Raw genomic sequence first — 17680 nt, 5'->3', positions numbered from 1 at the left:
TCTATTTCATCACTGAAATAAGATCCAGTCAAAGACCAGCAGAGGTCATGTACTGGCTACCAATTAAGAAAAACAATGAAGACTGTAACTAACAATAATAATATCGTATCCTTTCCTTCTGTTTCCCTTTCCTCAAGTGAACCATGGAAAGGGAAAGAAGGAGAAAAATACATATTCATTTTCAATGTGTCTTGTGCATGGTGGTGGTTGTAAGAGCCAAGCTATCACAATGCATACTTAACTTTTGAACCTAATTTGCATGTTTACTAGTAAGTATATAGGTAGTTTCAGGGGAGCCAAGGGTTATCAAAACACTACAGTATAACTGGATCTCTGTGTCATATTCTATGTGGAACCAGAAATGAGAGTCATGTATGTGGCATGAATGAGACCGTACTGCAGACATCGGTTGTGCAAGCTGCCTCAGTGAACCATTTATGAATCTTATTGTTTGGGGGCATCACTACATGTAAAAGAAGGAAGAAATAGGAAATTACCATAACTGGACAAGAAATATACTACACATAGTTAGCAGTATAAGAGTAAACTGAAAACTATATTTTTCAAAAAGGTGAAATGAAGAATGTGGGTTTTAGGCTCACATTTTTGGTGCAAATTCTAAAATTTAAAATACCTCATGTGAATACTTATGTTGTGATTTTTATTTACACCCAATTTTTTATTGTGATTTGTTAGAAATATTGCCTGAAAGGTCCCAGCCTATTGACCCTGACATCCAGAAGGTGTTTATTGAGTTTTTTTCCAAGGTTCTGCTGTTACTGGACTAGTCTTCCTACAAGTGAGTATAAATAAAATAGTTTTTTCAAGTAGTTAATTGTATCTGAAGCCTACTGATATGGATACTAGATGACCAAGCTGAAAACATTTTGATTGTCCTGAATGGATTATTTCAGTACAATTTGGAAAGAATGCTATATTGTATGTACAGGATCCTGATAAGGCAGTTTCTTTTCTGAGTGCTGTCTCAACTTGTTAAAAAAAAAAAGGGATAAAAGAGAAAGCTAAAGTGGTCATACAATTTTGTGATGTACATTTTGGAAACAAGGGGAAGTGAGACTTCAAGAGTATTTCTAATGCAAGAAAGTATATAAATTAGCTGGGCATCATGAAGATAACGGAAGGGAGAGATTCATTTTTCATCCCACTCAGACACACATCACTGAATAAGATAAGTTCCTGCATGTACAACATTGAACGTGATCTGTTTTTTCAGCTACTTATAGCTAGGAAAAAAAGTGCAGATTCAGGTGTAGACCAGTGTTTGGCCTCTTCCCAGACTTCTGTGAAAACTGTTAGCAAATTAAAGGGTTAAAAGTTCATTAAGCAATTAGTAAACCAGTTTCATAATCAAAAAATCATATAACATAACTTAAAGCAGCCACAGAATAGTTTGGATGGTGAAATAGTACATCTGGAGCTTGGATGAATGGCTACACTAAAGGTATGCACACTTTACATTTCAGTAGTAATAAAGAACCTGTAATATCTTGATTCTTCATTTACTACATCATTACAAGATAAATATAGAGTCTGATCTTTGATGTAAATATAGACTCTGTTTTTTCCACTGTCATACATTATCTATATACTATCAATGCCCTAAATATTTTGCACAGAAGTATACAGTGGGGTACTTTCTGTGGTTTTTTTCAGATATGGCAATTCTCATAGCCTCATCTTTAGACAATAGTCTTAAAGGACATATTTCTGATGTCACCACCAGCATGTCCATTTATTCAGTTGCATGAATTAGTATTTTGCATTAATGAAATAGTATACAGTGACATCACTAAAGGTCCTGGTGAGGAATTTCAGGAGTGCAAATTCTCCTCATTTATACTGCAGTAACTTAGAGACCAGTGCTCCCATATCAGTTACTTGAGGCTTAGTCACGGTTCCTTTATTTTGCCTTTCACAGGACCATATTTTCTTTATATTGTTGGAGTGGGCAAAATATGTACTACTTTTTTTTTTTTTTTTTCCTGGGATTAGTGAGTGAGAAGACATTAATCAGGTATCTTAGCTTCACTGTTCTTCATTAGAGAATTCCAAAACTTACTAGGAGAAAGCTTCCATATAGTTAAATATGAGGTTCAAGTATCTGAGCAGGTAAGCATAACTATAAATCATAATCTGATAGGTTCAAAGTTAATTAATTTTTCATATTCTATTTCTTGCTTATAATGTGATGGGAAAAAACTTTTTTTTGCATGTGTTTGTTACTTGCAGTTGCACTGAAATTGTTTCAGTCAATGAGCTTTATCTGAAAAGTACCATCAGTAATCACACATTGACCAGCCGCAGCAGAAAATGTGTTTGTGTTGTGTGTTGTACTTTCCTTTCTCCAATTTAATAGGAAATTAGGAAGATGAATTCAGCCCCGCAGTCTAACTTAATAGAGTAAATAATGATACTTGATACTTCAAAAGAGGAGCTGTCTTCATGCATTAGTTTCAAGATTACTTCTTGAAGCAGTACGACTCATTGTGTGAATGGAGACAATCAGTTTCAGCAGGGGCATGAATTACAAAGTTGTGTTCATACACCGATATTCTTGTATTACTAAAGCTTACTAACCTTTAGTGAACTTTATAACCTGAAATGTCTTGAATGAGGTCTTATATAAAATGTAACTATATTTCCATATCTAAAGTTTACTTTAAAAATGTGAGTACATGTTCTTCTTCCTAAACCCCTTCATTCTTTCATCAAATGTGCTTTCTTCAAATTCATTGCTTTTTCCACTGTATAAACTAGGTGGATTTGAATACATACAGGAAGAATCTAAAGCATTTGGTTGTTATTAGTGTGGAGATAACTCACTCACACATGCAAAAAATTAAAGAAACTTACAAATGTTCAAGTGATTTTTGTTTTGTTTTGCGGCTATACAGCACCAAATGACATCCAGTAGTACAACGGATCTTTTCTCTTTTAATTTTTATTGTGCAGTATCATTTCAGGTTAATAAAACAAACAAGGACAATACTTTTACTCTCTAATCCCCACATTTTATTATTTTTATTTAAATATAACATACTATACATTGTTGATAGTGATTTTTGTTCCCCTTTTCTTTTTTAAATCCCTCCCCATTTTCCTTTTGCTCAGGAGTCTGTTATGCTGAGGGTGACAGAAAACGGAGCTTATGATTGAGGATCTGTGATACTCTAGATAGAGTGTCTGCAGTTTGCTCCCACTACAGTGGGTATTACAGTATACCAAACACACAGGAATCATTGATTCCTTTAAGGGTTTTTTAATTTCATTAATTTTCAGAAACCACTATTCATGTCACAAATGGCTCCTGACTCACTTTGGAAAAGTGGTATTTCCCGATTTTTGTCTCTGAGCAGCATGGTGTTTTGAGTACTATGATAATATTTATGCATAATCCCTCCTCTGACCAAGTAATCTAGGTAATTCTGTCAAAAGAGAATTTCATTTGTACCCTAAATGTTCTTTAAGTGGTCATCCAATACTGCGTTTGTCCAAGCTCACATTGAATGTTCACTGCGGGTGGTCCATTATGTCTTGTCAGTTTTAATTATTGATTACAAATTTAAACAACAGAAACTCCCTTTTATCATGGTAGTTAAGTTTTGCTGTGACCTGCAATTACATTTAAAACCTGAAATTCTTATTTCCTTTTCCAGAAAAATGTCATTTGTGAGGAAGAAAGCTGGAGATAAAGTACCATGAAATACAATGTCAGCTATCAGCTTAAATGTTGTCTCTCAATTAATTCCTGGTTTTAAAACAGTTGACTTTATTTAAGGACAGGAAATACAATCTGACCATTTTGTATTTTATGGGAAAGCTATTATTTTTTGCTTCTTTAAAAAAAACAGCTAATATTTAAATAACAGATTAAGATTGAAGTGCTGGTTAAACATTGACTTAAATAAGTTATAGAAGATTCCAACACCACCAGCCTTTACAGAGGTTAAACATTCTCAAAAAGACACGTTAAGCAAGGCTCTCCTTTGTACCAAAATACAGTTTCCAAACAATAAAAATAAAATCAACTTTTTCACAACAAGAAATATTGAAGATAAAACTGCAGCATCAATATAATCTCATAGTTATCACTTAAAGTATTTAGAACAAAATAATATTATACTACTTTTGTTTCTTACTAAAGACACTGCAAAGGCTTATTTATTTATTTAGTGGAATACAATGTGAAGACAGTGGTACAAATTGTTTGATGTACTGTTTTCTATTTATCTGCTCTAACAAAATGAATCTCAATATGGTTACATTGGTGAGCTATCCAGAGCTCTCTAAAATTACAGAGTAAAGCAAAACTTAAAACACACCTTATGTACCTTTAATTGAACAGACTTCATATTATGCTTAACTTTATTATACTGCAGTTGCTCAAGTTAAGCCATGGGACTAGTAACACTTCATAAAAATGTGCTGGATATTATGTATTTTGAGCCTTCAGTTACTATGATGGATATGAAAGGCATGCTAAAGCTGAATACCAGCACAGCTTTTTGGTTGGCTCTTGTATATAATATACATGTGAGTAATAATCTCTGATAAATGCATGAGCATGATTTTGGATCTCCTGTCCCTCAGTCCTTACTTAGGTATCGCTCCCACTATATGCTCGTGAGTCTACAAGCTCGTAACAAGGACGAATGTGCTGAATGGGCATATTAATTGAATAAGGAGTGCAGGACTGTTTTGCCTTCTTACTTGTATTTCAGAGGCCAAATTTTACACTTGGGAATTACAGACTGTTTAATTTTAACCTTTGCAATCTCAGCGACTTTAACAGGGCTATCCACATCTAAGTTCCAGCCCAAAGCTTGCTGAAGAATATCACACTGATTGCTGTGCATTAGATCTTAGTTCCAAATTGAAATCAAAGTCAGATGAATATACACACAGATGCATTGACACCCAAGCACAGATATGGCCCCTTCTCTCAATTTCAAAATAGCAGAGAGACCCTTTGAACAAAATATCTCTTGAAGTTTTTTCTTGAGCGCTGGTAAGTAAAAAAATTTCTCCAACATAAAGACACCCAATACCATAAATCCAAGCACTGCTTGTTTGGGCTTTTTGCTTAAGTGCAAGACAGTTTAGGAAAAAAATGGATTATACACATTAAATTCTGCCTTTAAAGCCTTGTCTAATACCTGTTTTCAGAGTACTTCTGAGGTTTTGACATTTTAACCTATCAACCTCTGTGTGAAGTACTGAGAAAAAGGGAAAATAACAAAGAAGCAAATGAGGAAAACATTTCAAATGAAAAAGATATTTAACATCCTATTAAATAAATAACTTAGAAATAAAAAGAAATGAATTTAGAACATACAAGCAAACCATACTATTCGTTTTGTTAGAACAGTTTTACACTACTTTGCTTATATTCCTTAATCCTATCCATTCTTCCACAAGGCTTCTCCAGAAATGTCATTTTTTTGTGCATATGACCCAAGTGCTTCCAGTAAATGCTTGCGTGTCTAACAGTTCATTGGATCATTAGGCTTGAACGAGCAATTAAGGTCTTTGATATGAGTTAGTATTCCATAAATAACTTTCCCCATGAAGATAATTCAACAGATTGTCTCACATCCCTTAAGTTCTGTTGCAGAGATAAAAAAAATTGTTCACACTGGCAGTAACTTCCATCCCATTTGATCCAGCTTGTATCTTCATTATAAGATATGACACCGAACTAAATAAAAGTATTTCATGTGCCAGCAATAAGTATAAAACCTTCAAAGGCCTCCCCTGCTCTCTTTTCAAACAAGCAGATGTCTGCATTATTTCTTTGCATTTACGCTTCAAGAGGATTACCAAATATTCTTGACATAAGAGCCTTTGGTTCAACTGCATCAATAAAATAGTTCCTTCATCTATGACATTACTACCATTGGAAGAAAGTGAGCTGAGGTGTTTTTCCTTCTTGTTTTCTGTCCTCTCTTTGTGGCTCCTCTTCCATTCAGGGCCACAAACATTTGCCTTCCATTGTGCTTCCAATTTAATGATGCATATGTGTTATATCCATTTTCTTCTATTCTTTCCTTCAATTTGCAATCACTGTTAAACTCCTTCTGTTAAAAGAAGAAAAAAAGACACTAATTCAGAATAAACATAATCTTTCAGAGTTGCAGCATACTGAAGGTAAATAGTTTCCAGAAGTATTTTGGAAGATTTCAGTGTTCTGTATACGACACCCTTTTAGCATTCTACAGTACATTTAAAGAATATTTTCACTGTGCCTCCAGCATTTAAAACAACATCAGTTAGACTGCAAAAAGTGAAACCAGCTAAATACATAATCAGTTATGCAGTGCATAATTACAGCAGTGAAATGATATAATCCACTCACAGCTGAAATTAAACTTCTCCGTGATGGAATATGACAACAATATTAAACTCTCAGTCATAAACTCGAGGTATGAGGTAGCAATCTTGGAATCATTCATCATATTTCAGTTCTAACAAATATAACCCTTAAATATCTTGAACTGGATTATTGATACCATATGTTAAACAAATATGCATGGCATAGGCCTACTTCTTATTTAAAGTAAGATCCTTTACACCACACTGGCCCTGAAAAAGGGCTTTTTTGGATGGGTGCAAGTCACTGTTAAGCTGCTGTTACAATGGATGTGAGGCCTGTTTATTCTGCTGACCTGAAGAGGGGCTTAGCCTAAAAAAGAATCATGTATGATCCTGTAACTTATTGACTAAATAAACTTGAAAGCAACTTTGTGTATGGTACAAGGGATTAAGGTTTTCTGTTTTTAAAGGACAACCTGTTGTCAGTTTGCTAGAAAGAATAAAAAACACAAACATGTGGAAGCATGTAGGGGGAGACTATTTTTTTCTATAATGTTAAATGCACTTTTACACAGATCTTCTTCTCTATAATGAAGCCAAGAATGCTTTGTTTTCACAAACAAGTAATTCCTACATATAAACCCCCACAGTTTTATCAAGTTACTTATATTCCATTTAGAAGGCTTTTGAAAGTGGGACATTTACAACACACTTAAATTACAACCAAAAATTAGTATTTTGTTGCTTCTGCATTTCAGAAAATAAGGTGTTCACAGCTGAGGCAGAAGCATGTCAGAATCTCAGAGTATGATACACTAACTACATGTGGTATTTTTAACATGTCTACGAACAAGACAAGAAATATGTCTGAATAATAAAACAATTTTCATGGTACAGATAAGAATTTCAGGGATGTTTTATCTTTTATTATGATCAAAATCCTTAGATATTCAGCTAATAAAGACATAGAAAGTATCCACATTAATAAAAAAGGACATAAGAATATTAAAAAAAAAATTTGAATTCCTATTAATTTAAATCAGAATTTTTAAACTAGTTAATGTTCAGTACTTTGATACAGTAAGAATTTTTGGGTCTATAACCAATGTTTTACTTATTTGCTGCTAAGACCACAGCTTATGTTTTCCTAACAGAATTGCGCATATTCAAAGTCAGTTTGGCTCCCAAAATGCTCTTTGATTTTGGGACTAGTAGTTAGTTGAACAATGACTGGTGGGGAAGACACTATCGAGAGACAGCTCTCTACAAAACAACCCTTGATACTGCCTGTATTCACAAAGCTAAACATAGATTGTTTAATATTTATTTACTGTAATACGCCACCTCTGGAGTCAAGGTATTAAGAAGGCAGGTGGCCATCAATCACAGTTCTAAACCACAGTACCTTCTCCTATCTGCCAGCAGCTTGTTTTGTTAAAAAAACAAAATAGTGAGTATTCTTTTGCTCCCTTATTCTAACCAAAGTCAGTCAAATGGAAAAGTATTTGATAAACATAGAAACAGTCTTATTTAACTTGTTTTCCCAGATGCAGAATTGTACTCAAATCCAAACTTTTATCTCTATTCTTAGATAATAAAGAGAGAACAGATGATGTTGTGATGTGGTTAAGAAGTCTTATTGGCAGGGGTCTGAGTGTTAGCCCAGGATTGCTTTGCTCATTTCAAACAAATTTCAGCATAACCCTGCACCAATGTCTATTGTGCACATGTTTAAGAGTGTTTTTAAAATTTTTATTGGTTCTGTTCTTCATATCCATCTGCAAGCTGCCACATTGTAGTAATATGAGTCTAACTGCAAGTCCTGGGAGGATGGGAAAAATAATAACAGAAGCATTCTTGAAATCTCTGAAGTATTATGGAATAGGTTTCGATAAGTCATTGTGCTGTGATTTTATGATGTGAATATTGAAAAATTATCTCAGCTGGAATTAAAAAAAAGGCTCTCCACATTCGTATCCTCCTGTCAACACTATTTCTAATACACTATGAATTACTAGATCTTATGGCAGCAGTTTCCACCTATGGTACATGAAAGCTACTTTGACTTCTTTTGTGTGTATATAGGGTTGGGACGGACTTTACCACAGCACACGCGGCTAGCAACTTGGATAGGAAAACTTATCTCAGGCTTTGGGACAGACCATCACAAATGACTAAATTAAACACTGTAAACTGAGATGTGTGAACTGAAGATGGTGATTTATGCTAACACCTTCACATATGTACAGAAGTATACCTATGATCAATGAGTGTAGCTTAACTGACAAATGGTAACCTTGTCAGCAACTCAGTACACCCTTATACCTCTCAATGATGCAGAACTGAGCACAGATCATCCTGTATTTCTGACCAGTGTAAATCTAGAAATTAAAATCCACATTTACAGGAGCTTAAGAAACATTTCTGTGTTCTGGTCTTTTCTTAATGTGATTCTTCGACACTGTCCAGGAGTTTAGAAAGTCAGAAGTAACCATTTGAACCAGGAGTGACTAGCCACAGTGCAGATGAGGGAGGACACTTTATATAGTTTGTATGAACTAAACCCATCCTGTAGAAATGCTTCCTTAAAAAAGAGGGCCAAATGACTTCAAGCCCCTTGAGTCTCAGTTGAGACTGGCATTATTGCATTATTTTCAGCAGACGTAGGAGGCTTAGCTACATCGCCTGAGGATAAACCCACCCTCAGCACCTATCTGTCATGCGCTCTTTTTAAAGCCTATGGGTGTTCTGAATATCGGACAATTTGAAGATTGGCTCATAACCTTTGCAGATGACTTGAATAAGTTTACATTTATGTGGGCTCAAACTCACTGGAACTGGCAAAAAATGGCAAAATTACAAACCAAACCAGATGTAATACCAGAACAATCTGGTGTTTGTGTAATCATGTGGATGAGTGAGGGTACACTTGAGCTAAGTAGTCAGATTTATAGATCATGTTGCTTCCTATTAAAAAAAATTTGACAGTTACTGGGTTTTGCTGGGTTGGGTTTTATTTTTTTGTTTGTTTCAGTTTTTTTGGGTTTTTTCCCCCTGAAAGTATCAGTAACCTCAAACTTACACAAATTCAAATAGAGTATATATGGACAATTTTTGAATGATACCCAAATTCTGCCCAAAGCTTATCTATCTGCTGATATGCAAGTCTATGTCTCTCTGTACTGCCCATAATCTTGAGTATTAATACAGTCAATTTAAAGCTGGCTACTCTACAAATCTTCGAAGTTGTAGTTTGATAATTTGGTGTGTCTGCTCCATCACCTGAAGTTTCCAAGTTTTCAGGTACGCTTTATCCACTTCCATCTCCCCAAATTACTGCTAAATGTGACTGTAGTGCAGAAAAACATGGAAAAATAGCCTTAAAAATTACATTTTGTAGGACCCTCTCCATTGGCCACTACTTAATTAGAAAACTGACTGAATCAGTTAAGCATGATAAATCCTGGCAGCTGCTTTGGTATGATATGAGCTTAATAAACAACAGGGAGCTTGTGGAGAGTGGGGCAGCTGTTTTACCAGAGGATGAAATTTTGATGAACAGCTCATTTCAGCTCTAATTAGTAGTAATACACAGGCAAGCAGGGTTTTCAGTAGGTAAGAGAGGGAACTATGCCAACTACTGCAATCTGTTTGGAAGGTAAAAAAATACTTACAGAGCCGTAGACTTTTCCTTTCTTGTTCATGGCTAAATAATAGTTGCTCTTAATGGACTTAACTGCCACAACTCCGATTTCTACAGATGTTATCTCCAATATGCCTAAAAAATAAAAATTGAGCTATTTTAACACTTCAGTAGAGGATTTTCTCACTACAGAAAAGGTAAGAAACCTGAAAAATACTAAACTTCTAATATTCAGAACCAACTGACCAGCAAACTTTAGCTAAATTCTTCTCTAAACCATTGCAAGAATATACATAAACATTGTTTCAATTAACGTTTCCTTTGCTAACCCTGCATTTTAAATGCCATAAATACTGAAACAGCTCCATTCTTCGTAGCAGAGTTTACTGAAATTTATCAGAAGAGACATCTGAACCAAAGCATTAAATTAAATCTATAGCATATGTCAATAGAATGTTAGATTTGCCCCAATCTTCAAAACCAGTGGTAAACTATTTATTCCTTGTAGGACATTCAGATAAACTAAATCTCTTGGCTGCACTGACCTGATAAATTCACTTTTAGCAAGTATGTTGACATTTTGGGATATAGTAAGACTAACCCTAATGGCCACATTATCTTTGTCTTTCACATATCAGAAACATTTCGCTCTGTTTGTAATAGATATGATTAATTTTTTTTCTTTAAAACAAACTCTGGGATTCTGGATGGCTCAAGGGGCCAGTAATGGGAGACAGAGATTTTCATCTCTATGTTTTCTGCCCTACAGCATACTGATTTGGGAGCAGTAGAAGTTACTACAACTTACATTATGACTTCAGAGATCCCTTTTCAGCTATTACTAGAGTAACTGGATGGCTATGTTGTTTCAGGATTGAGTCTTAATACAGGATAAAAATGGCTCCAACCAAATAACTTCTAAATGGTTTATTCAGGTAGTATGCTTGGCTCCAACATTTCTCCTGATATTAAAGTAGTAGCAGTCAGAACAATAGCCAATCTAACTCAGTGGTGTCTAAGGGTCTACCAGTGGGGAAATTAAAGGAGGGCCAAAAGTGCTGAGAAATTGTAAAGAACATCCTAGACCAAGCCAACAAATAATGTGACAAATAGATGAGCTGGAAAAACACTGATGAGTTGCTACCTGCATAAAAAAACCCCCAGACCTGCAGTAATTTCCTCCAAAATATGTTCTATGCTTTTTGTCTGAGTAGGGTAGTACTGGAAAATCCATATGTTTTTTCATTTACTTAAAAATTCCTTACGGTAACCACACATCAACTGAAGCCAACAGTGTAACTTGGTATTCAGTGCTTTTCCTGGAAATGCTGATTTTCTGTCCCTGAAAACTGAATGCTGTCTGTTCAGACTTTGGAACCACGTGGACTTCAGTGTGCAGCAGAGGTGAGGAGAAGTTCTTTCACTGTAAAGTTTTTTGAAAATGGATGCTTTATAACGATGCAAAAGCCATTTTGTATGGCTATTGAACTGGTCTATGCAACTCAGGAGTGAGGGTGTAACTTGTTCTGTGACTAGAAGCAGACTTTGATGTTATCTGGGCAGTGTCTGTGAATTAAGCATGAAAAAGTAATAGCTGATTTTTATTGGGAAGTAAACTGATGACATAGTTTATGCATGTGAAGAAGAGAGAGAATATCAAACTAGGCAATTTAACAGGAAAGACCTCCTTTTATTGTCAAAAAACCAATCCTAGATGCATTTTTAAATATATATAAAATTCTATACTTATATAAACTGCACAAATTTTGATATGAAGATATATAAATTCCAGTGCAATTACCAGACACTTTGTGTTTACTTAGCAAGAAGCATTAGGTTGGCCACAGCTACAAGGTCTATAGTCCCGGCACATGAGAAAGACTTCAGTGAGAACTGTAAGATAAAAACCAGCAGGTCTAGGATCTAGTAAAGCCCTTCAGAAAAAGGACCATATTAAACCAGAAATACTATTAAAAAAACCAAACTTTCTTGTCCAAACCTATGAAGACGTGAAAGTGGAGGATTATTTTGTTTAAATGTTGGTATCAAAATGCAAATATAAATGTTGATAGACACAAATGATCATGTATTATTAAAAAACCCAACAAACCTGATAAAGCCTTCTGCTGTAAGATTTTTATGGTAACATTCTTAATTGCAGCATGAAAAATCAGCAGTGCTAAGGATGGACATATAAACTAGGAAAACTTCATCTATGCAGTGAAAGATCTGAATATCCACTGAGCCATGTGAGAATAATTCTGTACCAATCACCTCTTGGGCTTGAAACCCAGACTTGAACAAACAGAGTGAATGCAGTTACATATGGCACTGCAAGTATGCTACCTGTGAGGGGGTTAAAAACAACAGTTTCCAAAATCAGCTCACTCCATCATCAGTGGTGTCCAACTCAGTAGCAGCAAAGGCCCCTCTGAAAAGGCCCCTCTGATATCTGGAGCTGCCTAACTACTGCCAAGCAGAAAAGATATGGCCAGTTATTTAAATGAAAACTCTAAACACAACTTCATTAGTTACTTATATGTAATGTTAGCTTGAGAATTAGCACAAGGTGCTTAGGTGGAAATAAGAGGAGCTATAATTTAGGGGAACTGTACTCTAGGACGACACAGAAAATGTGAGGGAAGAGTCAGTTAAGACCCTTGACCTACTTTTAAGGCTAACTTGTCTACTGTTGCAAAGCAGCCATATATCATTTTCCATATGTAATATGAAGAGAATTATACTCTCTAATCTCAAGAAAAGTTGTGAGTCATTGATAATCAGCTCATATATACCAGTGTCATGCCGTTGATACAAGCAGATCAGTGAGTCCATATCAGCCAAGACCTATTATGCTTGTATTACTCTTAGAATGTTGCTCATTTTCACAGTAAAGAAAAGCCAAAGTTGCTTTCTTGATTTTCTGTGAAAGCATTACTACAGAGCAGTGGTCTTTAATATTTCTCTCCTGCGGGACATCTCCTGAACTATTTGTACTCAAAATCAGTTGAGTGCCTTAAGTGGATGAGAAGCTATTAGAGGGTAAGAATGCGGTGCGAGCAGTGCTACAATGCCCACTTCTTTCTATGAGTGACATCGGGTTTTGTATTTTCCATGCCAAAAAGTGATGAGAAGAATTTAGTTAATTCTTTCTACAGAAATTAATTGCTGTAACCTGAACTGTGGCACTGTGGATCCACTAGGCTAGGTCCATTTCTAACAGCAGTAAGAAAAAAAAAAAAAAGAACAAACTGGCATAACATATGCCATTATTAATTTTTATGTTGAAATGGATTAAACGGAGTTATATTTTGTCATATTATCCTTGTAACAATGACACCATATTAGTTCATTTCAACTGACTATTACACTTGCAGCTGAAGGAGAACAGTGCTTAAATAAGAAACTTGCACTGAATTAACCTGTTTTAAGTCTCTTGCACTTGAATGATGGAGCTATGCTGCTCTTCAGTACAATACCTAAGTTAAAGCAACAGAAGTATTCATATAATTCATGAAAATATAGTAATTTTTTCTGGTCAAGTTTGTTTGCAATCTCAAACTCCATTATATCCACAGTGGGGCAGCTGAAAGTAGATCATAAGGACAAATGTTAGTACATTTACATTACATCTACAGTAACTAGCCTGATTATGCCTAGTTACACTATTTAACTGGAGCCAAATGTAGCTGAATTCTTCAGAACTATTATTAGTTTGATCTCATCACCAATGATCTGGGATTTATTCTCACTGAGTGTATTTTGTATATTTGGAAGTTGAAAAATGTGTAATTTTCAGTGACAATTTTGCATATTCTAACCTCTGCAGTACTTTGGGGGGGAGAAGGGGAAATTTTAATGGCTGTTTTTACTTCAAATGAATCTAGCAGTCTTGAATCTAATACCCCTTGGGTAACAGGGACATAATTTGGTACTTATCTACTCTACTACTCTCTGTACACCCTGGAGACTTCACTGGAGTTACATACTAGTTACAAGCACAGAACTAGCTTTTGTGTAGATTGCAAATTATTCAGTATTATTTACAGATTTTCTCAGGAGATTCCCTCATGAGTTTGACAGAAATCTACTGAAGGCAATAAGAATCTTTTCATAGGTGTCAGTGACGTAGACACAAATTTCAAAGGTCAGCATGAGAGCACCAATTCATCTGACATGGATCTACGAGCAGAAGTCATAAGGACTTTTCAAAACTTTGAAAAGACTGCATTTAAATCAAATGCCTTTGATGTAAGGGTGAAAATATATATTTGATTATTCTTGAGTCATTATTAAATTCAGCAGGAATGTATAAAAAAAAGAAATCGAGACATACAGTATGAAGCTTAAAACTGTAGTGTTTTCACCATCTAATGGAAGCGACTTCTTTGAGGGCACAAATAATTTTGTATTTTCTTCAAGGTTTATGTAGCAGAGTCTCGGGCTGTGATTGGACTTCTATATTACTGCAATAAAAAAATATATTTTCCATGGGCTCTCAAGAATAACTCTATAAAATTTCATATTCTTCAAGTGCTCCAGGCTTGGACGTAAGAGCCTATTAGACAATATGGATGAAAGGATACCAGACCACTGGGGGTACTCCAGTGGCCTTAGTTAGGAAAGCTATTCTTGACAGATGATTGGTCTCAGACACCTCCAAAAAATGAGCTTCTATGACCTACCATGTAACTTATTCCACTATCTACATTAGAAAATTTTTTAGTATCCAATTTAAAGGGCCTTGTTGTAATTCGAGCCCATTAATTCCTGTTTAAACTGTAAACTAACATAAAAAAAGAGATTATTTTTTTTTCTTTGCAGAAACTTTTTACATATTCAGGAATTATTATCACACCTACCTATCTACCTACCAACTTCTGCTCTCTGAACAACCCCAGTTTTTCAATGCTTTCTTTAAAGCTTTCAGGTTTTCTAGACCTTTGAACACTCCTGTTGCTTTTGTTCACAATACAGCCATAGTACTCTTGCTGAAATCTTACCAGTGTTAATACATGAAGGAATATTTCACATTTCCTGCAAAGGACATATGCATACTCATACATTTATGCATACTTCCTTTTTTTTTTAGAGTAATGTGATAATACTGATTCATGTTTGATTTGTGATCCATCACCCTTGCATACATGGAATAAATGTAAGCAATCATTCCTCATTCTGTAGTTGTGAATTTGATTACTCCTAATTAAATGTCGTACTTTGCACATGCCCCAGTTAAGTGGCCTCTTGTTTATTTTATAATTTCTCTATTTGTCAATGTTGTTTTGAGTTCTTATTAGTCCTCCAAAGTACTTGCAACTATTCCAAGTTTCATATTGCCTGCAACTTTTATAACCATATTTTCAATTCCTTCATTCAAATTATTAATGAATTTTTGATTAGGAGATACCTTGAAGAGACTTTGCGGAACTTGATGCCTCTGTTCAGATTGGCAGTGAAAAACTGGTGAGTCCTGAGTCCTGAGTATGGCTTTCCATACCGTAAGAATTCCACTTATATTTTGCTTGCTGATCTTGGTTAAGAGAATATCATTAGAGACATTAGTTTCAAAAATCTTTCCCAAATTGATGGTATTTACTGCTTCTCTGCTACACATGAAGATTTTTATCTCATTACAGTTGAAAATTAGGTTCGTTTGGTATTACTTCTCTTTGATTAATTCTTTGATTAATTATTTTTGGTTGATAATTTCTCAGGTGCTTATAAACATATATTTAAAAATTGGTTTTCCCATTTTTTTTCTCAGGATATGATGATTTGTCTCTAGGTCTTTGGTTTTTTCCCTTTTAAAAGACAGTATTATATTTACTACTTCCTCAGTTATGTGGGGAGTCATTTTTCTCCTCAAGTTTTCAGAATTATCTCTAAAGGCTTGCCAGCCTACTCAGTAGAGCAAGTAAATTTTATCAAGTAAAAAACAGATAACTTCCGACTCATTTTCATTTTGTTCTCTTTCTATTCCAACCAATGTTAGCTTCTCTTTGGAGCTCCTGTTTCTTTTCTGTGAAGACTGAAACAAAAAAGGCATTTCAGCATACTTCCTTGTACGTTTCTTGTATCTGATTTTATAACATTGCTTGGGCTCAGGCATTTCCATGCCTTAAAACTTTTCATTCCAAGAGAATGTGTAAAGTAATTTCCATGATATAATGTGACTTGCAATTAGGCTTGATAATAAGCACTACAAAAAATTAATATTCTTAGGGGGAAAATTCTCGTTAGTAGTTACTCATTTCCGGTTCCATGCTTTTTAGGAACTTGGAAAGGAAAATAAAATAATTAAAAAAAAAATTATTCTGTGGCCTCCATTACGGTTTTAAAACAGATAGCACACTATTATTTTACAGCCATAACTCTGTAAACTTGAACAATTACAACTAATCCGCTTTGACCACATCCACTGTAAAAGCATAGCTTTCAATACCCAAACCATTTCCAAGTCATTATAATTAGAAACATTTCAAATATCAACTTGAGATGTGCCCTGTAGCTATGCATGTGCTCTCTTTACAGGTCTCAAAGGCTAGAAACATACTCCCCATAGAAACCAAATATATTTAACTTAAATAAACTGTGTTTTTATAGTTTGTAAAAGTGATCATTATATAAATGACAAGGCAACAGAAAGCTGACTGGCTGTCTTGCTCTGCACAGAGGGACTGTAAAAAATACAAGTGAAAAATTTCACTTACGTAATTCTGTACGCTAATTCCAAATGTCTGATGTTTTTATAAAAATGCTGGTAATACGAAGCAAAAAAATTACAAAATATCCTAGAACTTGAGTGAAATTATGTCAAGCAATTTGTTAGGAAAGACAACTTGACAGAGTACCAGATGTATTATCGAGGCAGTACTGCAAGGGATTCAAGCATACCCTGCAAAGAGAACCACTTGATTCTGGGACCAAATTCAACTTCTTTGCAGTGTGAGGCAGTGACCATTTTTCTGTAGCTGTGTCATTTGTGTAATAAGTTCTTAAAATGCACTTTAAATGTCTGCAACTCTAGCTGCAGTCCTCTTAATATAAAGGAACAGGACCACCTTGCACCTTCCTCCCCCTTTCAGAGATTATCCCATATACATGGCAACCCACAGGCAGCCCCTCCCTCCCTTGCCTTTTCTTCTGTCTGCAGAAATACCACAGATGAAGAGTGAGTTCAGCTGGATGGAATGTGATGATGACTGAGAACTTCCAAAACTTTCCAGTTTCCCAAATGGTGACAAGAACCTGCTGGGCCTGTGAAGACAGCTGTTGCTCTTGGTGGAGAGGATGGAAATTGGTAACATTCCTCTAAACTGACTTTTTAGAACTTTGTGTGCATCCTCCAGGGAGCTTCTCTGAAGGGGTACCTTTGACTGGCATTGGCTTGGGTCAAACAAAGTTTGTGATAAGGCATAATGTTAAAGATTTGATATTTCAAAAAGCTGCTCTTAGTAGCTGGTTAGAAGAAATGAGACTGGTTGGATGTGGTCATGAAAGACTGAAGTGCTAAGGATTATGAGCCCACTAACTCTCTTTCTACTCTGTTTCACCAGTTACACTTGTGCAAAGCAAGTTGAAAACATCCCCCAAATGAGAAGTTATAGTTATCTCCATCTTTTATTTGTTTTTCATAAGAATTATTGACAACAGAAGGAGGAAGATGGTGGAAGTAGAAGATAAAACAAACCTAGAAAACTG

The 17680-nt window shown here is 35.2% G+C and overlaps 1 protein-coding gene and 1 long non-coding RNA gene across 8 annotated transcripts in view; one reads left to right on the top strand and one right to left on the bottom strand.

The window, feature by feature from the left end:
• The window catches only part of LOC115337247, an 83707-nt gene extending 66434 nt beyond the window's left edge, over positions 1–17273 (top strand). Inside the window, exons 2-3 of the long non-coding RNA XR_003922059.2 lie at positions 15380–15442; positions 17133–17273. This is a non-coding gene — a long non-coding RNA (uncharacterized LOC115337247). The remainder of the gene's footprint in view (positions 1–15379; positions 15443–17132) is intronic.
• Positions 3008–17680, bottom strand: part of FGF10 (fibroblast growth factor 10) — a 66256-nt gene continuing 51583 nt past the window's right edge. For all 7 annotated transcript variants that reach the window (XM_030005372.2, XM_030005375.2, XM_030005370.2 and 4 more), the window contains exons 4-5: positions 10008–10111; positions 3008–6098 (exon numbers count right to left, since the gene is read on the bottom strand). In XM_030005372.2, coding sequence (XP_029861232.1) covers positions 5901–6098; positions 10008–10111 — 302 coding nt within the window. In that variant the 3' untranslated portion in view covers positions 3008–5900. The remainder of the gene's footprint in view (positions 6099–10007; positions 10112–17680) is intronic.

The sequence above is a fragment of the Aquila chrysaetos genome, chromosome Z, assembly GCF_900496995.4.
Source record: "Aquila chrysaetos chrysaetos chromosome Z, bAquChr1.4, whole genome shotgun sequence".
NCBI lineage: Eukaryota > Metazoa > Chordata > Aves > Accipitriformes > Accipitridae > Aquila > Aquila chrysaetos.
Note: the sequence above shows the minus strand (reverse complement) of the source record. Positions and strands in the feature narration are given on the sequence as shown.